The sequence below is a fragment of the Zeus faber genome (genome assembly GCF_960531495.2).
Source record: "Zeus faber genome assembly, chromosome: 18".
Taxonomy (NCBI): Eukaryota; Metazoa; Chordata; class Actinopteri; order Zeiformes; family Zeidae; genus Zeus; species Zeus faber.
Genome location: NC_137210.1, coordinates 6,241,472 through 6,264,787, shown reverse-complemented (window position 1 = coordinate 6,264,787; position 23,316 = coordinate 6,241,472). Strand labels below are relative to the sequence as shown.

At 41.2% G+C, this 23,316-nt stretch overlaps 1 protein-coding gene across 1 annotated transcript; it reads right to left on the bottom strand.

The window, feature by feature from the left end:
* Window positions 1-575: 575 nt before the first annotated feature.
* LOC307244428 (pyridoxal kinase-like) lies at window positions 576-21,726 on the bottom strand. The gene is made up of 11 exons (XM_080019581.1): window positions 21,307-21,726; window positions 20,730-20,784; window positions 13,132-13,236; window positions 6,173-6,256; window positions 6,019-6,053; window positions 5,675-5,760; window positions 5,438-5,483; window positions 4,607-4,718; window positions 4,319-4,455; window positions 2,897-2,963; window positions 576-1,948 (listed from the first exon to the last, which is right to left on the bottom strand). Exons 1-11 carry the CDS (start codon window positions 21,385-21,387, stop codon window positions 1,836-1,838), a joined length of 921 nt encoding a protein of 306 aa, XP_079875707.1. The 5' UTR covers window positions 21,388-21,726; the 3' UTR covers window positions 576-1,835.
* Window positions 21,727-23,316: the final 1,590 nt, after the last annotated feature.

The following is a 23,316-nucleotide window of genomic DNA, read 5'->3' as shown; positions in this document are numbered from 1 at the left end:
GTCCAATGTTCATGTTTTTGTGTAAATGTTGTTCGGTTCTATGTTTATTTGTCTCACCCGTGGTGATTCTCCCCCTCTTGGAGTAGTGATCAGTTGTTTATGACCAAAACATGATAAATAGTTCTGCAAAGAGGGGGGTTGGTGGTGGTTCTTTATAACCAAAGCTGTGCTCTTGTCATTCTACAGGTCGTCCACAGGACAGAGTTACTGCAGCAGTTCTTGATGATTTAAGAATGAATAAAGAGTTGCATTGCAGGTTGAAAACTTGAACTCCACTTGCAGACTAACTCTGTCCTGGATGCAAATGGAAAACAAATACTCTGTGTTGTATGCCCAGCATACAACACAGCAAAGACATTTCACTGCATATATGTATGAACTTATGTATCTGTATGTGACAAATAAACCTCTTGAATCTTGATCTTGAAAACTGGATTAAATTGAATTTGTTAATTTGGAAAAAGAGGGCTTTTTTTCCATCAAGTGAATGCATTAGGCTTCCGTAGGGTGAGGGAAGAGCACTGTGTCGCAAGCTACTACACCTGAGTCGTGAAAAAAAACACACAACATTGTTTAAAGAAAGAAAGTCGATCATTTATTAATACTCTTTTTATATAGCTCTATGTCAATGCAGCAGCTCAAGGCTTTGCACTTCAAGCTTTCTAAAATTGTGGGTTTAATGGATTTGTTATATTGACATAAAACAAAAAATTCATCACCAGCGCTGGCTAATCATTTTAAGACCATTCCACAGCACTGCCTGTTAATTGACTCTCATATATGACAATAGTCAATAGTTAAAACATGATTATACGCGATAATAAGTAAATATTCTCTGTGCAAATAATTCAAGCTCAATTTGATATGCTTGGAATAATATAAAAAATACTGTATGTGTATTCAATTAAAATTACAATTTCATTACAATCACTGCTTTTTCTAGAAAAAAATACTATAAAGTCTAACTGATGCAGAGTATTGCTGCCCATTTTGCATAAGATGTGGGATGCTGACACATATGCTGCAATGCATCAGCAAATGATGAATCATTACTGCATTACAAGCACATTATTACCACGCAAGCAATTTGACATCTTATTGTGTCACAAAATGTCAACGCATTTTAGTTTATCATGAATCTGCTCTGTTCACATTATGAAAATATTAGAAACCGCTGATTCGTCAGTATTTGCATGCTCTGTAAACTATAGTCTATTTCCAGTGGGTTCAATAATATCACTGTCATAATGTGCTTATGATGCCTTGCCAGCAATAGCCTAAAAAGCCTATAGCGGGTTAACTATGGCAACGCATGATTATGACCAAATCAAGCTAGTTGTGAAGGCACAACTATTTTTTTTCCTGCATTATACATTCTGTATTCTGCATTTTTAACTGAGATCATTTGTTATACATATATAATCATTTACTTTTTGTATTAAACGGGATTAAAGTACACGTAAAGACGTATAAAACTATCGGCAAAACAAATTTGGCTAGAGCCCAAGGGCTAGTGGTCATATCACAGGTTGTAGTAGAGATATGTCAGTGATAAGTGTGTGTATGTGTGTGTGTGTGTGTGACAACATAAGTGTAATCCTGCTGACTTCCGTTATTAAAACACAATTGTGCTCCCTCAGGCATCCTATAAGGCAGACGGATGACAGTCCAACAGTCAAAGCGTGTCTGCAATATGTGTGTGTGTGTGTGTGTGTGTGTGTGTGTGTGTGTGTGTGTGTGTGTGTGTCTGGCTGAGCAGCAAAGCCAGAGTTTCTCATGGAAGACCCCGCCAATGTGCTGTACGCAAAAATTGCCCTTGGTGTCGAGAAGGCTTATTATAAAACTGTGGCCTCCACCATGATGACAGGATCCTCGATGTCCGCTTTGCTCTGGACCATTCGGAGCTCCAGCTGGGCCGGGTTAGGCCTCTTACCGGGGCCGGCCATCTCTGAAATAATAATAATAATAATAAATATCACTGTTTATAGCAATTTAAAGGTGTCAAGCTAAAGAGGGAGCAATTGGACCATCCAGCCAAAGGCGTGAGTTGCACACATGGTTGAAAACACCAACTTTGGCCTGATATGGCCTGATATGGGTTGATATGGCCTGATATGAGTTGATATGGCCTGATATGGGTTGACATGGCCTGATATGAGTTGATATGGCCTGATATGACCTGGTATGACCATGTGAAAAGTGCGACATTGGCCCGATGCAAGAAACACAGATAAGTTGAGTAAGACTATCGTTTAAGACATTTATTTCAAATTGCATGGAGGTCATGGACCAAGTGTTCGGAACATACACCTTCTTCCTGTTTATGTGGCTGCTTTCGGCAACACATATTGTTAGGACCTTGAGACAACTTGACAACAAGGCCAGTACAAGGAATCTATTGGTTTGGTTGAAATTGAACAAATGGCCTTGGAGATGTCAAAAGTTTGTTTTTTTGGATAAATCAAAATGGTGGAAAATCTGATTAGACAAAAGTCAATGTATGACTTTGGCCTGATGGTGGCTCTGGACGCATGGTTCGATTGGTTCAAAATTTTGGATTTTGACTGTTGAGATCAATATCTATCAACGTGCCAGATGGCAAAAACAAAAACGACCAGGCGGAACAAAGAAAGAAAGAAAAAGTAGCGCAATAAAAATAAAACTAAGAGAGATGGGAGGGATTGAGAAGGGATAAGGACGAGACCCAGAAACAAACCGTAAAGCAAAAAAAATCTGTAGCGATAAGAACATGGATAACTCTCAGATTGGGACTCAACAAGTGGCCTCCGTTTAATGCAGGTCAGAGCTTGTTCAGGACAGATGCTACCAAAAGTTAAGAGTGTTATTCCTAAGTAACTTCACATTAAGAGTAGGCAGAGAGACTCACAAACCGTACCGTTGGCGTAGGTAATTGTCCTTTTAATGACATGATGCATGACGGACACCGTTTTTTCACAGGCAGCCTGGAGCAAAAAAACAAGTTATAGTTACCATCAGTTATTACAATACAACCATCGCTTTTCAACGACGACATGACTTAAAGTCGCTTTTACTGTAAGCCTTTATGAGCAAATCGTTTCATTATGTTCGTCTTGTTCGGCTGGGTTGTCAAATCCCCTTTTAGCACCGACAACACTACCCCTGCCCCTGGGCAACATCGTCAGCAATACAAAGCATTTTTACGATTTTTCAAGTTCTTCTGGGTCCATCTTCACTCTGTCTGTGACATGCTGGCGTAAACAGCACTTCAAGACTTTAAACCTTCAATGGGTAGGTGAATTAAGTGAATCTTTGCCTTTAACTTTTCATTTTATTCCTATCTGGAGTCTGTTAATTCACGTTTTATCGCTGGATTGAGTAATAATCTATAAATACATTGTGGCTATTAACAGGAGGAAGGCGGTGCCGGTTCTTCCCCGTGGGTACGAGGGTGAAGCCTGGAAACCTGGCAGCAGGTTGATCCCATTAACCAGAGGAAGATGTAGGAGATCTACACAATGTATTATGCGCATTTATTGATCCGTTTCTGTATTAAAGTGTTTTATGATTATTTTTTGTGTCACTTATTTGTGGTTCGATTATTAAATGAAAAAAAAATATGCATTGGATGTACAAGAATATTATTCTTGTACATTTGATAAAATACATCAATAGCTTAATACCTTATGAATAAATAGACATATTTCTCTTCTATAAAAATCTATTGCTTAACAAGTCAGTTTGACTGGAGCCCACACGTAGTGACTCCAAGCAGCAAGGAGACTGTCACGCCTCCGTGCTGCCGACAGGTGCTGTAGGGTATACCAGACCAATAAAGTTTATATAACTACTTCCCAAGTATGAAGTGAAATATAAAGAATATCCCTGGGCGTGATATTTGTTTTCCAGCTGGAATGATAATATTTTCTTTACATAAGTGAGGTTCAATTTGTTGTGGGAGAAAACATATTATTTTGTCAGTAATCGACCATAGGGCCACACATCAGCGATTTCATATCTGTGTTTGATGCATACCTGGCTTGGGAATTCAATATTTTCACTAATTACATCTTTTGCATGGACCTCTATGGGAATCTATGTTCCAGTTTACTGCTGCTTTTTCTGCTGTTTTCTGCTGCTTTTGTGGCACTGATGCTTCTGCTTGGTGTGACCTTCCATATTGGTTAAAAAATGGCAGTATATCTAAAGCGTTTGTGTGCCGGTTTCGCGATGCTGACATGTTGCTTCTGATGTGGCCAAAGGATGAGGCGATCTGACCGCTTTACAGCGAAGCACTCTTTCCACAAAACTGCGTATGGAATATGAATTCAAAGCCGACCTTCAGGTCTTTGGGGTGGTGGTGAGTCCAGGCCAGCAGCATCGCTGCGAACAGATCGCCCGTCCCGACAAACACGGCATCGACTTTGGGGATATCCATACGGATCCTCTGGATGGAGTTGGTCCCATCAGGGTTCACTACAGCAAAAAAAAAAAAAAAAAAAAAAAAGAAAAACGAAAAAGAAAAAGAAAAGGTTAGTGTGGAAATATGCTGATGATATATATAGTTATACAAAGTGTCTCCATGCATATAAATATTTCCCCCAGAATCCCCCAATATATTGTTTACCCATCTTCTTGCTCCCCAGGGCCACTAGGAACTGGTCCCCGTGCTTGGAAGGCAGGTCCGTGCTGGTGAGAACCACTGTCTCTGGTCCCATTTGGTGGAGTAAGTCCATTATCTGGAGAGCAGCAGGGGTTTAATATAACTCATGTTACTGTACGCTGTCAACCACATACACAGGTAGTCCCCCCCGCTCGCCCACCACCTATTCTCGGGCAAATTGTGATGAAGAGTTTGACTCCTTTTGAAGATTCAGCTCATTACGAGTGACTCTCGAAAGATTTGTTCAATTTTCAGACTTCCAAGTTTTCCATTTGAGGACTGTAATTCACAGGGATGGGAGGGGTTGGGGTTCAGTTTGGGGTCGTGGAGGAGGAGACCTTCCTCTGGCTTCCTTTTAGTGGTGAAGAGTTTGACTCTTTTTGAAGAGCCGGCTCCTTACGAGTGACCAAGGAAAAAGATTAGTTAAATTCTTCGACTCATTTTCTTTTTTTTGGTTGGTATATCCAGTCAGAAGAGTCGGTTTGGCTCTGAGTCGTGCATGGAATTCTTACAAGAATCATCATATTCTGTCCAAAGTATATATTTAGGTAGAATGCAAATCAGTCACATTCAATATGAATTACGCCAAATGACTTCAACCTTTTTTTACATTAATTTAATCCTTAGTCATCATTTTCTGTTCGTGAGAAGAAGTCACAGAGTCACAAATGAACACCTCTTTTGGGGTGACCCCCGACTCATTGAAAGGAGTGGTTCGTAATGAAAGAATCATTTGCGAGTCTCACATAGAGTATGTAATACACACAGTAAATACATGATCATTCTTTTACTCACCTCAATAGCCTCTTTCTCCGTTTTCATTTTTCTCCCTGTCAGCAGCCTGAGAGAGACAGTCAGAGTAGTGACGTGCACAGAAAACGTACAGGTAACACATACCAATGCAAACAAAGTTGTATTGTATTGGGGTGAATTGATTCAGGACGGACGGCTCCTTTTGAGTCTCTCTAAACCGGTAATTTACATTCAAGCGATTTGAACCCCAGATGACAGCGATTGTTGTTTTGCACTCACTCCGCCTCAAACTGGTTGGGGGTGAGGACGTTGGCCAGCGGGGCCACTTTGTCCTTGTAGATCGGCAACAGGACCTCTGGAACGTACTGAAACGCGACACAAACGCGTCAAGACATTCTATCCGTTAAATCACAATGTCACAAGTGCGAGACGTCCTCCGAGCACATGTAATACAAACACATGATATGCCTCCATCGATAACTTGTTGGTGTTATTTTTATCTTTCAAAAAGCGGTGTGAAATCCAAAGTTAACTAAAACATGCCGCATGTGATAAGCTTAACTAATTCAGGCTATAAATAGTCGCGTGAAGTGGTTGAGAAATAGATTAATATGGAGAATCACCATTACACCGTGGTCGCCCATTACCGGATCACACACTGAGGAGAAAGAAGAAGAATAAAAAAAGAGCTAAAAATAAAAATCTCCACATGTATGGCATTACCTATTTTACGTTGTTTGGAATACACTGGAGTGACTAAACTGTCCCCGCACTGACCGTACACCAGGCTGGGATTGGCCTTCTTCAGCTCCAGGATGATGTCCGCCACCATCTCCAAGAAGGATGCGTCCCTGCTGTACCCTGCCAGGGAGAGAGGGAGATAAATATTCTCCATATTGACCTGTGACCACCCAGGTCTGGAGAACGTTGACTTTGATACCGCATTGACTTTCCATTCCCGACCAAATCAACACCCACATTGCAAGTATAGGCAAAAAAAAAGGACATTGTAAGGTGTCAGCTATCAATTATTTGTTATTGAGACAGAAACCGCATTGCGCAAATCAGAATATAGTAGAGTATATATAGAGTATATTCGGCTAGGTGCATTTATACATACAAGGAATTTGTCATGGTGATTACTGGTGCATAACTACAGATGATTAGCATTAAAAAAATGAGAGAAAAAAGCTTGACAGTCTGAGAAAAAATGCATTCAATAAAATTAAATAGAATAGAAAGTGAAGTAAAAATTAAATGTTACATTCCCAGATCGCACCCCGCCTGCCCCCCAAAAAAAAAACCTAAAGAGAAATGAAATAATCAAATATATAAAAATATAAAGAATATGCAAATGCAGTTTCATGTACGGTATAGGTTATTGATATGGGTACTATAAATTATAATTACGATCAAGTTGACACAAGCATTGTTGTATGTAGGGCTGGGTATTGTTTAAAAAAAATAAGATACCAGTACCCTTATAGTGATACTGATTCAAATAGAGTACTTCAGTCAATACTTATTTTTCTTAAGCATTCAGTTGCCTAAAATGCCACAACTCCTTCCCATCGAAATAATTTTTACACCAATACATTGTGAAAGTGTTCAACTTATTGAAATATTTATTAAATAACTGTATAAAACTGTACAATGAGGTATTTGGGCTGAGTGATTAAAAAAAAATTGCCAGTACAAGAGGAATAATTACAACGATGAAAATCTCTCACTGTTGTTGAAAGACAAATGTAGTTGGAAAATTGTGATCCGATCCTGTCTCAGTTACATGTTGCATTAAATCAAAACCCGCTTGCAGTGCTTGGCTGGGAATGAAACTGTACAAATAGTCCTTTATTTCTAGATCTGGGTTCAAAAAGGACCGAATGCAGGTATCGCCTGACTGGAGAAGTTTCTATAGTACTTAATATTGGGTTATATTGATAGGGTATGATATGGGCTATACCTTAAAAAGGTATTTAGTACTGATACCGAGTCCCAATTGTATGTGACGTTTCACCCTGCTATATACAGTATATTCGTCACAACCATATAGGAGTGGAAGTAAATGGAAAGTATATATAATGTGACACACACACACACACACACACACACACACACACACACACACACACACACACACACACACACACACACACAGACACACACACACAATGCATATAATGAATAATGAAGATAATTCTGATTTAATCGGAATTCTTCAATTTTTTGTGCGATGGTAAACGATGGCCACATGAAATTTGACACATGCATAGATAATCTCTTGCAAATACTTCACAAACAAAAATGATCCAGATCGGCCAGATGGTGGCACTATAATTAAAGGTCAAAATGTTAACATTTAAAAAGGCCATAACTCCTACACCGTAGTTTAGATTTTCACAGAAACATGGGTCTATATATCCAGGTAAATGTGCTCTCCAAAAAGGTCAACCAGACCACTAAGCTCCGCCGAACTAGATTTTCGCAATTTTGAATGTTCTGAAAAACAGTTTTTTCGCTAAGGCTTCAGACCAATTTACATCAAATTCTATACAGGATATAAAGGGGCCCAGCTTCACAAAAGCACAATAAAAGATTTATGATCGGATAAGCAATATGGCCGCGATTAACCATTAAACTTGATGTACCACGTAATCGAGGATATTAGGTAGAAACGATATGCCCGTTGTTGTCACAATGGAAGAAGTTGATGACCTGATGAAGTCCGTCTAGGTTGGTGATGCAGATTATGGCAAGTAGCAATGGACAAGATTCTAGAGTTTACCTACAAATGCAGCTAGGGGTGAAAAGAAAATGGCAGGCTTGACCAGGAATCATGTACAAAGAAACTGGATCCTGATATTATCTATAGATCACACTACATTATAGCAGCCTTAACAAGGCAGGAAACAGACACGTTTATCATGAGACAGCTATTCTGCAATGGGAGACACAGTGAAATGACTTCAGACAACAAGAAAATGCCAACCAAAAAAAAAGAGGCAGTGGACCCAGTACTCAGTGAATGGTGTACAAATCTGCAGAGCTTTGTTTCTCTTAATTCACGGCTAATTATCATTTTATCACAACGGTGCCATCCTGTTATAGGCTGTGAGCCTACATCTCTAGCTGACATATTGATGTACATATTTCCTGCTAAATGTGATGTATTTTCTCAATTTCATTAACAGAATTGGCAACAACCACCTCAGTGCGATTCATCAACACATGAAAGAGAAGCACCAGAACCACCAGTCGGAAGAGGCAGTCGGAAGAAACCGCCCCAAACAGGCTCTCAGAGTGTAGCTGGGGTAGGGTTAGGGTTAGCCCACATAATAACTCCAAGAACTTTGAAGATATTTGGCATACACACATTTATATATTAAATGACACACCAAGGTATACAGAGACTCATATTATCGACAGACTCTACATTTTGTTGTGTTGTCCATACTTTTAAACTCCGAAATAATGCTACTTTTATAAAACATATATATTCTTACTTTTAAATAAAAGCCTTTTTAAAAACAAAAGATGTTGTGTGTCGAAGACGCCGTTCAACATTCCCTCAAAACACAAGAACAATGCAGAAATTGCCCCATTCAGCAGGGTGTCAAGTCCTCATTCAGCAGGGTGTCAAGTGGCCATGTGACAAGTAGCCATGTGGCCTTGTTGGTCCTCCAAATTATTTGCATTCCGGGAGGTGGCTGAATGAAGCCAAGCGTGAGGAAAACTTTGAGGGTGATTATCTCAGAAACACGGTTTGCCACACCCTTGTCATTAACAAGTCAAAGCTTTAAAAATATTTGCTTGAGTTGCACAAGTGACACCTCAAGATTCAACAGGTTTATTTGTCACATATACCTTGTTTTGAAGCTCTGATTCTTCACTTTCAAATGACATGAAAAAAGGCAAAAGCCACCAAATGTACCTTAAGTCTGCAATGGGTCACATATGCAGTTTGGTTGTTTATCGGTACATGCTAGAGTGACCGAGGCATATTAACGCATGTTTGTGCACTGCATATAGACCGGTGACTTCACAAAGGCAGTCATCCTCTGTGATCGAAAATACAATATTTGATCCTTGTAATAGGAAATAACAATTGATACATTATATGCTTGCTATAGCAAATTGAGCTAGTTTAAATGTATTTAGCTCATATTATATATATTCTGGGCTTACTACAGTTGTCCACAATGTTCCTCGGAATTTCCCAAACATAATGTTCTAACAACCTCCTAGATTGTTAAATGTCAAACTTGTGTTACAGAGCAATGTTTGGCTCTTTTCTCTATAAAAAGAGTCCCTTGGACAGTCTGTCAGAGACAAAGATGGCTATGCTGCTTTGAAGGGTATGCTGTATTGTATTTTTCTCTCCTATTTCGCAAAATACATTTTTGTAAACGAAAATCTCAGTCTGTTTCTGATACCAAACATTTATCTCACCGACCACCATAGAAAATTCTTCGACAATCTTGGCGATGAGGAAGGGATTTCTGGTCTGGCTTTGTCGGATCTCTCCGTGTTCAGGTTGAGAGCACAACGGCAGTCCAGGACCAACCCAAGCGTAAGACAATCGAGAAGGATGAAGAAATGCATGAAGCTAAAACCGCCCCTCAGACAGACGTTTTGCCACCTACGTGCTGCGTAGAGTAGGAAAGAGCCATGGAATTATTGGTTAAAAGAAGTGTGTTTAAAATAGTTTGCAATAATCTGTCAGCACTAGTGGAAGCTTAGTGATGCTGGTGGTTTTGCCGGACTTTCTTCTGTTCGGGTGGTGTGAACGCCTTTTCCATTGTCAAAGGGAGGTTACATCCAATGTGGACCAGACGTCTTTGTGCTGCCTCTGTGAAGTAACATTGAAAAGCAGAAGTAGATTGTGTCTGTGTGTGTGAGGGTGGGTGGGTACAGGCGGGGAGGGGCTCAAGAGTGTGTGTGTGTGTGTTGCAACCTCATGGAGATAAATTACATCCTGTTGTTCACTGTTTTAGTATCACAACCTGTAGCCTCTATCTTGCTACAGAGCAAAACTGCTCTTTTCTCCAGCAACTGCGCTCTACCATCGTGCTATTTTCACTTCATATCACTTTGAAGTGATGCAACGTTCTAAATCCGGCTGCTCTTCTGCCAATAGCTGATGGTGGAGATCCACACAACTACTTGACAGCGATAGCTGTTTTGGCATTGGCTAGCCCAAATCTTGTTACTGAAGCCCTTGTTCACGTTCAAGAGATTATTCGTCACATACATATACACAAATGAGATGGAAGTTTTTGTGGAACGGTTTTAAAAAAAGGTCACCGGCTGATGACCCACTTGTGACATACTAAGTTGTGACTTCTTTTGAGATTCTGGAATCTGACAAGACTCCTTGGGCGCCTCTCTGCCCAGGTTTCTGAATTATTTGTGTTAATCTGCACTTGCGCTCTTACCCAAAGGTTAATTTATTAAAGTAGTAACATTGTGGCAAACATCTCGAGCATCTCCCTGCAGCAATCCAGAGGTTTCACTGTCGACAGGAATACATGGGAATTCAGGGAAATTCTCTCTGTATCAAATTACCAAGACACACATCCCACTGCAAGAAAGTCCCCTACACTCAAAAAGGCCAACGAGTAGAATCACTAACTTAAAGAATGACCCTCAACATTGTGGCATAATAACTCACTAGGGTCGGGAGATAAGAGTGACCCCTCATTCCCCTGAAGAGAATCAAAGACCTATTAAAATACAATTATTGACACTTGTGATAGGAAATGTAATAATTGATACTTTATACGCTTGATATAAGAAATAGATCATAGTTTAATGAATTTAGTTTCATAGCCGGTGCCAGCTTGTGTGACATCACAAAAAGGATATTACGGGCTTACATGCAGGTGCCCACAATGTTCATCGGAATTTCCTGAACATATGGTTCTCACAACTTCCTAGATTGTTGAACGTCAAACTTGTGTCACAAAGCAATGTTTGGCTCCCTTGGACAGATGGCTATGCTGCCTTGAAGTGTATGCTGTACTGTGTTTTTCTTACCTATTTTGCAAACTAAACTTTGGTTAACGAAGATCTCAGTCTGTTTCTGATAGCAAAGATTTATCTCACCTTCGAAGGTTCTTGGACACTTGATTGCCACAGGCGGTACCAGAAGTCAGCAGGTCGGTCACTGTTTCACAGCTATTTAGGATGCTCATGTACAGTGTTTACGATTTATTATTAGGTACTCTTCAGTGAGTACCTCCTGTCCTAACCTACAATTACTTACCACCACCTTGCAGTATTTATTGATACACTAATGTTGTTGTTACACTAATCTCTGTCGCAATGTAGCTTGAATGTTATTCTCCCTTGTAAGTCGCTTTGGATAAAAGCGTCTGCTAAATGACAAAATGTAAATGTAAATGTAAATTATTCTGCTACCATTACCAATGATCGAGTTGGCAAAACCCGCTAACACGCTGTCCAAAGTCTGTTTCACATGAAACCTTTCATACGTAAATGCTTGTCAAAATGCATTGCATTACAGATGGTACAAGGACTGAAAGTCTCTATATAGCTTGCACCACAGGATCTAAATGGCTTTAATGGGCTTGAATCCCATTGCTGGCCGCATGCAACCATATTTAAAATTGAAATTCACAGGAACAAAGATCAGCGTAAACACAAGTGCCTGCAGTATTCAAGATTCACCCATTTCAATAATGAAGTGCCCCATTCATTGAAGGTACTATTGACACAGAGGCTCTAGTCATTTTCCAATAGTTACATTGCTAATAAGTTCGATATTTTTTCATTTCCAGAGGAGTTTCTTTGCAAATTTTACCATTTCTGACTGTGGTCAATTAAGTATCATTCAAGGATAATTTTTTTGTCAGCTCTTCATAACATTGGAGATACAGAACATTTTGGCAGTTCTGCTTGCCACACGCCACTCAAGTGGCATTTTCAGGGGCCTCCGACACAGAGACAAGCGATGGTGTTGAAACATACCAGTTTATTGTGGAGAGTGACAAGATGTAACAAGACAGGAGAAGATGTACACGTCATGACAGAGGCTCTCTGTGTGTGTGTGTGGGGATGGGTGATTTACTTGTTGCTCGTTAATTGCTCTAACAAGCAAGAGGTGTACAGCCACCTGATACCGGTCCCAATTCCCTAGATGCAAGTCATGTGTGGCTGCTTAAACCACACCACCCCCATACCACAAACAACATATCAAGGGGTTTTTCATCTATCGGGATTCATAATGGATTCAATTTTCAGTGTTTGACTGATGATGAGGCTTAATGACTGAGTGATGATTAGGGTTGCTTGATCTTCATATGAATAATTGGAATTAAGAGTTCTAGTATTTTAAAAAAATCTCCACTCCATAACCACTGAAATCCAAGAACAGGAAATGCTCAGTCAACATTTTGTGTTCAGGTAAAATTGCAACGGAATAAAATCCTGTTTTGCTCTGTCCGTGAGACTAAAGCTCACTTCACACTGAATACAACAAATGACCAGTACAAACCGCACTTTGCAAACACAATATAAAGGATGTTGCAGGAAATGCTCTGTCAACATTTTGTGTTCAGGTAAGTAGAAAAAAATTATATTATATAATGCGTGAATAATTTTGACATTATTTCCATTGCATGTGGTTATTATAAATACCCCAAAGCTCATCTGCGATGCTACCAACTTACCTTCTCCAAAGTAAATCTTCTCCCCATTTCCTGCTTCACACTCACCTGTGAGGACGTAGTCGTAATGATTGACGTTGTTGAGTTTAATGCCCTCGTACAGCACGTTCAGCTCCTCAGCCGTCAGCACTTGACCTTTCCAGTGGGCATAACCTGGAACATACAGAGGTCAAAGGTTAAGACAGAAAAGGTAGAATGTACACATACACACACACATACAAATATATACATATTACACAAATACTGTATATTCTATATAGTATATACACACACAACAGGGGGGGGATGTACAGTTTGATAAAATTACAGGTTTTTCTTTAGAAAAGTAGTTGCTAAAGTGTGCGGTCCTGTGGAGTGAGCCAGAAGTCCAATGGATCCTTTTCCACTTGGGGACCATCATTTCTACTCTTCTGCTTTTCAGTATCTAGCCTATGTCTATATATATGATACAGATATATATAAATACACTACTCATAAAAAGTTAGGGATATTTGACTTTCGGGTGAAATTTATGGAAAATGTAAAAAGTTCACCCGACAGTGATATTATATCATGAAAGTAGGGCATTTAAGTAGAAGCACGCAATGGTGATTTCCTCATCTCAAACAATTTATTGAAACAAAAGCCAACAACAGCGGTGGGTTTACCACAACAAAAAATGTCAATGTCTCAATAACTTGTCATGTGCCCTTGAGCATCAATTACAGCTTGACAACGACGTCTCACGCTGTTCACAAGTCGACTTATTGTCTGCTGAGGCCTGGCCCCCCACTCTTCTTGAAGGGCGGCCCTCAGGTCATTGAGGTTCTGGGGTACAGAGTTACGAGCCTCTACACAGGGACTCAGCTGATCCCATAGGTTTTCTATGGGATTCAGGTCTGGAGAAAGTGCAGGCCACTCCATTTGAGGTACTCCAGTCTCCAGCAGCCGATCCCTAATGATGCGACCTCGATGAGCTGGAGCATTGTCGTCCATGAAGATGAAATGATGCCTGTGTTGTTCATGCAGGGGCACAATGACTGGATTAATGATGTCATTCAGGTAGTATGGCCTTGTCACTGTACCATTCAGAAAGTGTAGGGCAGTTCCGTATTGACTAGACACACCTGCCCACACTGTAACACCACCACCACTAAAGGCTCGTCTGGTGACAACAGTGGCTGATGCATAGCGCTCTCCTTGACGTCTCCAACATCGTTGGCGGCCATCATTTCTGCCCAACGTGAATCAACTTTCATCAGAGAACAGCACTGAGGCCACTGGTCCCTCGTCCAGCGTAAATGCTCCCTGGCCCATGCAAGACGATGATGCCTGTGCCTGGTGGGTGGTCAGGTATCCTTGCAGGTCGTCTAGCACGTAGACCACGCTGATGTAAATGGTTTCGAATGGTCTGACGTGACACTTGGGTGCCTCTCACCTCCCTTAAATGTGCCTGGAGTTGAGTGGCATTCATCATCCGGTTCTGCAGGGCACTGTTCACAATGACGCGCTCATCAGTGTGGGATGTGGCCAAAGGACGTTCACGTCTATGCCTTTCTGTGACTCTTCCAGTCTCTCTGTATCTCTGTTGCAACCTGCTGATGACACTCTGTGACACTCAAAGCTCAGTGGCCACTTCCCTCTGAGAACATCCTGTTTGAAGCCTCGCAATGGCATCATTGAAGGTACTATCGACACAGAGGCTCTAGTCATTTTCCAATAGTTACATTGCTAATAAGTTCGATATTTTGTCATTTCCAGAGGAGTTTCTTTGCAAATTTTACCATTTCTGACTGCGGTCAATTAAGTATCATTCAAGGATAATATTTTTGTCAGCTCTTCATAACATTGGAGATACAGAACATTTTGGCAGTTCTGCTTGCCACACGCCACTCAAGTGGCATTTTCAGGGGCCTCCGACACAGAGACAAGCGATGGTGTTGAAACATACCAGTTTATTGTGGAGAGTGACAAGATGTAACAAGACAGGAGAAGATGTACACGTCATGACAGAGGCTCTCTGTGTGTGTGTGTGGGGATGGGTGATTTACTTGTTGGGTGAGGTACTGTTGATCAGTTGTTAGGTGTCATCTTGGTCTCATGATGTCAAAATGTGAACAGCATGATGAAGAGGACTGTTTAAATACCAATTCTAATTGAACCAGGAAATGTATTGGTGGATTCATGGATCAAACACCTGTTGTGAATTTTGCCGTTCAGCTCCTTGTTAGAGAACAGCAAGTTCTGCAAAAAGTACTGAAACACTGAACAGTTGGTTGCATTCAAAAGTTTAGAGAAGGTCAAATTAAGTTCACCTGTAAAGGTCATAGTGCATTTTAGGTTCATCCTGAAATTTCACCCGAAAGCCGAATATCCCTAACTTTTTGTGAGTAGTGTACATATCTAAATATATGTCTCTCAGAGAGAGAGAGAGAGAGAGAGAGAGACAAAGACAATTCAAAGGGTTTTACCTAAACCAGAAAATACATATTTAAAAACAATGAAGGCTACGACCATAGAACACATAAAGCTATTTAAACACACACACACACACACACACACACACACACACACACACACACACACACACACACACACACACACACACACACACACACACACACACACACACACACACACACACACACACACACACACACACACACGGGTGTCACGATTCCAATTCAAAATCCAAAATTGATCTAAATGAACGTTGATTGTTGCTTGCGATTTCAAACTTCGAAATCATAGACACCAGTTTATTGTAGAGAGTGGGCCAGTTGGAATAAGCCCAGGAGCAGATGGAGATGTGTTGTGACAAGGGCTCCTCACCTGAGAGTGTGTGGGGATGGTGTGGTTTTACCTGTTGCTCGTTAGACCAACCAACGAACAACAGGTATGCAGCCACTCTGATCCTGGGCCCCAATTACCAAGCTCCAGGGCAGGTGTGGCTGTTCAAACCACACCATCCCCACACCACAGATACATCTACTGTATATACTGTAGTATACATACATGCATACATACATACATACATACATACATTAGAATTGAGATATTCTAACACTGAACAAAGAATATATTGAAAAACACAACATATGACATATATAACATATTTGTCAAAATGATGCTCAATATCAAATCGAGAGACGTGTCCCAGCATTAAAGTTGGAATGCAGGAGCCAAAAGATCTGAGGAATGTGGGGTTTTTTTCGCCACAAGGCAAAGAAATGTATGTGAAAATATTCTGATTAAAGGGTGAAATGAGGCATGTGGTGAAACAGGTTTGGATATTACACAGAATACATGTTGTAACTTCAAGGATTCAAGGATTCAAGATTCAAGGATTCAAGATTTTTATTTGTCACATACATATACATACTTCCATACATATATGCAGTGAAATGTAATGCAACGCACTCGGTGATAGCACACAATATGTCCTAGGAAAAAATAAAAAAATAAAATAAAATAAAAAGTAGAAAATTCCTTTCTAATAGACCGACTAACTGACTCCTAAAACGTAATACAGTAAGTGGAATACTTATAGAATAAGATAAAAAATATATAGAATAAAATACAATAAAAATAAATTGAAATAAAATGGAATAGGTAGAAGGAATATGCCTATGTATATACAGATATGTGCATTTAAAGTGGCATGTGAATTAAAGTGGCATGTGAATGTGAATAGTGTGAGGTAGTGTTTGGGATAATACAGCACAGTATACAACAGTACGGCGCAGCAATACGGCATCACGAACAACCCTGAACAGTGATACAGTATGCGGTACAGTACGCTACATACAGTACAGTAGGTAGTGGAGCCTAGTGCATGGCTCAGTTAGGACCCCTGGTGAGGTCAGCGTTGACAGTTCTAATGGCGTGCGGGAAAAAACTCGGTCTCAGTCTCTCTGTTCTCGCTGCGTGACTGCGGAGGTGCTTGCCTGTAGTCATTCAGGCAGGTTGGAGAGGCGATCTTCGGGACAGGAACGACGGTGGACCTCTTGAAACAGGATGGGACCACTGATTCAGCCAGGGAGATGTTGAATATTGTGGTGAACACCAGAGCTAGCTGGTTAGCACAGGTCTTCAGTACTCGCCCAGATATGCCATCTGGGCCCGCAGCTTTCCTGGTGTTCACCCGCATCAAAGCCCTCCTGACCTCGTGCACGGACACTGAGAGTGCGCGCTCATCCCCAGCGGTGTAACTCCAATTAGCCGGCGAGCTAGCGGTGCTGCTGCCAGACTCGAACCGCGCATAAAAGGAGTTCAGTTGGTTGGCCAGGGAGGCGTCCACACTCGTGGCTGGGGAGGAGCTGCTCTTGTAGTTTGTTATTGTTCGCAGCCCCTCCCACAGGCGTCTTGTGTCCCCCCGCTCCATCTGCAGCTCCACGGTGTCTCTGTACGTCCGTTTAGCGTCCCTCACCGCCCTCCGCAGATTGTACGACGCCGCTTTGTAGTTGTCCATGTTACCAGATACAAGACCGTCGTTGTAAGCGGCCGTGCGCGCATTCAGAGCGCAGCGGATGGATTTATCAACCCATGGTTTCTGGGTTGGAAATATCCGAACTTTCACCGTGGGAACGATTTCATCCGCTAGCGTAGCCACAAAACTTACTACAGCCTCCGTAAACTCGCTGACGTCACTTGAACTTGTTTGGAACATGTCCCAGTGTGACTTGTGACAGTTGATCATTTGGACTAAAGCACACTCAACACATTTTGCTGAAACCTACAAAGTAGAGCTCGGCTACACTTCACAATCCGGAGTGAATCACATAATGAAAGTAAAACAAAAACAAAGGGTGGTTTGGAATGCATCCGTCAGTGAAGCCGCGACACAAGCCTCCTCCGAGCACTTCAACCTCCTGCCGCTTTCCCACCCGCTTCCACTTAAGTCTTCACCACAGGGGACACATTCACTAAGAAAGGGTCAGATTTGGGTTCAGCGGGAACTCGGTGCACTTTGGAGAATAAAGTCAACCGAGTATATATGTTTATGTGCACGTGTGTGTGTGTGTGTGTGTTCGTCCCTGCCTTACCCAGCCATCTGTGGTTCCATTGAGCCAACAGGGTTTATTTCAGGTTAACAGTGAATGGAGTGAGAATAAGAAGGGGAAGTGACAACTGGGCCACAGCCGCGCCTCATTCAAGTCTCTAGTGAGGCCTCTTTGGCCTCGGCCCAAGTGGGGGGAGAGAGGAGAACGAGCCAGAGAGGATTTGGGGGGAGCAAGGGAAAGAAAAAATTCTCAGGCCTGTTTTGCTCTGTCCATGAAACTAAAGCCTGAGTCACACTGAATACGAAAAAAATACAAGAACAAAACGTACTGGAAAAACACAAGCTCTTCCACTTTCCATTTTCCCTGGTCAACTTTCCGGTTTATGTTTGGTTATTAACGTGACGTCAAAAGTGCGGTACTTGAAGTACATTTTGGGTATAATGGCCATTGTGTAGGTATTTTGTCAACAGAGACATTGTCTTTGCGTTTGCATCCTTTAATTTGGAAATTATAGGCTCGCGCTGTGTGAAAAGCCAAAATAATAAGTGCCACGATGGAAAGGGTATAAAAAGTTGACCATGAGGCAATATTTTTAAGGTTTCCCACCTGGAAACAAGGCTATAGACACTAGGTAGAGGACATAACAGAGAGGCGTCGGATGGCCTGGATTGCAGCGGTGAGACGCAAAAACGTCACTTTTGCTAAGATAGCTGCATTCATGTTGGTTTCCTCTCTGAATTTTCATAAGGGTAAGAGATTTGTTTAAGTAATGTTACAAAATGGGCTGGTTTTCTAGTAGCTCACGTTAACATAATATCCATGTGTTGTTTTGGATTAGCCACACAAACGTTAAACCAGACACCCAGGGAGGATAGAATAAATGGGTTAATCTTTAAAAACCTTTTGTCATTGATGGTCAACCTGCATGAGAGGACGGAGCCCCAGACTGGTCACCATCCCCACATCTGGGCCACACATACAAGTCCTTCTGTTATGCATTTTAGAGCTGCATTTGACCCTGTCAATAAAGTATGGACATTTTTCATAAATGTGTTCTTGGCTGTTTCTTTGTCATGAACACTTTGATAGCCAAATACAATATGGAAAATAAATGTTGTGAACACAGGTTAAGGTTGAATGGTTAATCTAGAATACACTAACACACTCACACTAAAACCTTGCAGGTCATACCATCTTTCAGAAGCTGTTTATTTTATTTTTTTTTTTTAAAGCGACACTTGGACAAAAGTAGAACAGTAATTCACACTTCTTGCTCTCAGACTATCTGGGCACATAAGGCCACAAGTCATATATATATATATATATATATATATATATATATATATATATATATATATATATATATATATGCACAGTATAATATGAAAAATGTGAATAATCTATATATATAATAAATGGTACATCATTACATTATATCAAGAAAAACACCAGTTACAACTAGAAAGGGCATTGCTAGGCAGTTGCTTGGGAGTGGGTGGAACGAGGAGAACAGATCCAACCGTCGTCTTTGGCAGGTACACGCTGTAGCCCCACACAACTTAGATGGCAGTTCCGGTTGGCACAGGCTACCATGTTGTCCTTGCTCTCTGGTCCACGACAAAGCCACCACACCTTCTCAGCTGTCTTCCTCTTCCCGCACTTCTTTGATACCGTGTCAAGGGGTTTTCTGCGAGAGCGGCTGCCAGTTTTTGAACGCCACGAGAGCTTGCTGGGCTGTGTTCTAGGCGATGAAGACCATGTTGTCCCGCGGAGTCATATCGAAACCGAATCAACCGACTTCCTCAGTGATGTTACAGACAAAATGTAACTGACAAAGACCAATTGTGAGAGTTGCTGACCCTGGTAATCGTGCTAACACGCAGGAGAAGTTTCGAAGCTGTTGGTTTGGTGCCCCCCCCCCCCCCGCCCGCCCGCCACCACCGAGATAAAGGACGCATACAGTAGGGTCCTTATCCCCACCCCCTCCACCCCCCACTCTGGTTCTACAGAGCAAAGTTCAAAGCACACTGGACCAGGACAAACTTCTGTGTGTTATAATAAGTGCATCATGTGACTCATATTCCTTCTCAAAACATTAAATAAATCCACCATGGACTTTTATCACAGGCCGACTCTTCCATTTAAGCATCAACTAGAGGAATAGGACTGCCTGTAAGGGTAACATTCTTGAATTTGACATGTTGCCAGTTTAGGAAGGAAAAAACAGTAGTGACCCACACATTTATTTGCAAATGTAGTCACATTGAATACGTATTGACAGTTTGTAGTCCGGGCAACGCAAAAACCCAAAAGTTTCAGGGGAGAAAGGGGGAATTCTTCCCTTTGTGAAAAGTGGGACAGTGGGTGGGAACAAGCCAGCTAGGGCAGGCCTGTGCAAAGGGATAGGTTTTGGAAGGAGTATGAGAGACCACAAGCTGCATATCGCATCTTTTAAGAAATGATTTCCTTCTTCACGGAGTGTTGCGATGACTTAGTCAGTTATTTTTGGGGGGTTATTACCACCACATTAACAGTTTTGGTGAAATCACGCCTCGCAGAGTGTACTGTAACGCTTCAGTGGTTTACCAAAGCAGTAGAGGAGTGCTTAATAATAAATAATAAAAATCATGCTGATGTTTCAGAGAGAATAACGGAGGGGCAAACCTGTGTGATTGGAGAATTGCACAGAGTTGATGGAGTCCACTTCAAAGCCGAGCACCTAGGAAAAAAACAATAATGATATTTAGACAGTATAGGAGTATATGATTATTGTATTATTTACTCTATAGGCATGCTGAGCCTCACAATATTTGACATTTTTTGTTGTTTTTTGTAAGATAGATGGTCACTAGAGGCATAACAATATAATAACACTGCCTGTTAACAATAACATAAATAAGATTAATCTGTTTATTTGACCAAGTACATTTTCATATACATGAATTTGTTGGCGCTCTTTTTTAAAGGCAGTTAGCATTAAAAAGTCTAATAAGGAACCAAAACAAAATTAAAATAAATAAACCGAAAATACAAAGTTTGATCCTATGCACCGGAAACCTATTTATCCGGCGCAATTAAAATATATATTTTTTTATTTCACCCCAAAAGATAACAGATACCTCATATGTCGTTTGTCAGAGTGGGTTAAAACAACTGTAATAAGAATTCAACACAAGGAGACGTGAGGAGCGCATACGGAGAAAGTTCGAGAACGGACGAGCGGGACGGCGCACTTTCTCACCTGCAACGGGAAAGTTGCCGATTTGTTGCCAACATAGCCCCTGACAACGTGACTCTGGATGGACAGCACACGACACTCCATCTCCAGGAGTAAGACCAGCTTGCGTAAAAAAATTAAAAGAGTCAAATAAAAAGGCGAACAGTTACAGTTAACAAAGAGAGAGGACGCGAGGACAACGCCGACGTTCGAAGAGCGACAGGCAAGACACTCCCTCAACCCTGACGCGACTGGCTTGGAGCGTTTTGTTCAGGCACCTTCTCAGACGCCTCGTACGGAAACGGCGAGCGAGGCCGTGCGCCGTGCGCCGTGCGCCGGCTCGACGTCGGAACGCGGAACCGAAACAAGCGGGCGCCCGCGTGTTGCCGAGCGGGTCCAGCGGAACGATTCCGGGCCGGACGCGCGGACGACCGACGCGGAAAACCGCCGACTTCCGAGTGCGTCCCGGAACGCGTTGGCGTTTCGGCGTCGTCGAAGCTCCCAGCGTCACCGCGCCACGGGGAGGGGCTGGTGCTGGTTGTGGAGAAGGGTTCGCCGGACTCGTGAAACCAGCCCACGTCAGGGTTGTATTGTTGGCGGAAGAATAGAAATATAAGAAGAAAGCAAGACGTGATGCCGTAGTGCTGTATACTGGGCTGTATGATCCCAAGCACATCCTCACTTTAATTCACATGCCACTTTAATTCACATGCCACTTTAATGCACATGCCACTTTAATTCACATGCCACTTTAATTCACATGCCACTTTAATGCACATGCCACTTTAATGCACATGCCACTTTAATGCACATGCCACTTTAATGCACATGCCACTTTAATTCACATGCCACTTTAATGCACATGCCACTTTAATTCACATGCCACTTTAATGCACATGCCACTTTAATGCACATGCCACTTTAATGCACATGCCACTTTAATTCACATGCCACTTTAATTCACATGCCACTTTAATGCACATGCCACTTTAATTCACATGCCACTTTAATGCACATGCCACTTTAATTCACATGCCACTTTAATTCACATGCCACTTTAATGCACATGCCACTTTAATTCACATGCCACTTTAATGCACATGCCACTTTAATGCACATGCCACTTTAATGCACATGCCACTTTAATGCACATGCCACTTTAATTCACATGCCACTTTAATGCACATGCCACTTTAATTCACATGCCACTTTAATTCACATATCTGTATGTACATAATTGCCTATTCCATATACATAAGCATATTCCCTCGATCTATTCCATTTTATTTCATTTTATTTTTATTGTATTTTATTTGATTCTATATATTTTTATTTGTATTCTATAAGTATTCCACTTACTGTCTTACGTTTTAGGAGTCAGTTAGTTGGTCTATTAGAAATATTTTTTTTCCCTAGGACGTATTGTGTGTTATCATTTCACTGCATATATGTATGAAAGTATCTCTTTGTAAGTGACGAATAGAAATCTTGAATCTTGAATCTTGAGATATTAGCATCCGAGCGGAGAATGTAATAGTATATCACTGCAGTATATGTATGAAAGTATGTATATGTATGTGACAAATAAAAAATCTTGAATCTTGAATCTTGAATAGCTTTTTGTCTAATCTCATTGTGTGTGTGTGTGTGTGTGTGTGTGTGTGTGTGTTTTAAATAACTTTATCTGTTCTGTGGTCGTATTCTTCTTTGTTTAAAAAAATGTATTTCATGGCTTATGTAAAACCCTTTGAATTGTCTTTGTCTATATATACTGTATGTATGTATGTATGTATGTATGTATGTATGTATGTATGTGTGTGTATGTGTGTATACATACATACATACATACATACATAGAGAGAAAGAGAGAGAGAGAGATAGACATATATATTTACATATATATGTATATCATATACTGTATGTAGACATAGGATAGATAATCAAAAGCAGAAGAGTATAAACGATAGTCCGCAAGTGGAAAGGGATCCACTGGACTACTGGCTCACTCCACAAGACCGCACACTTTAGCAACTA

What these genes read in the sequence shown, in the direction of transcription:
- LOC307244428 (XM_080019581.1), bottom strand. Translation starts at nt 21,387, where the DNA reads ATGGAGTGTCGTGTGCTGTCCATCCAGAGTCACGTTGTCAGGGGCTAT. An exon ending in GCAATTCTCCAATCACACAG is followed by an intron (nt 13,237 to 20,729) that starts GTTTGCCCCTCC and finishes TGTATGTTCCAG; the next exon opens with GTTATGCCCACTGGAAAGGT. An exon ending in CGGAGAAAGAGGCTATTGAG is followed by an intron (nt 4,719 to 5,437) that starts GTGAGTAAAAGA and finishes GCTGCTCTCCAG; the next exon opens with ATAATGGACTTACTCCACCA.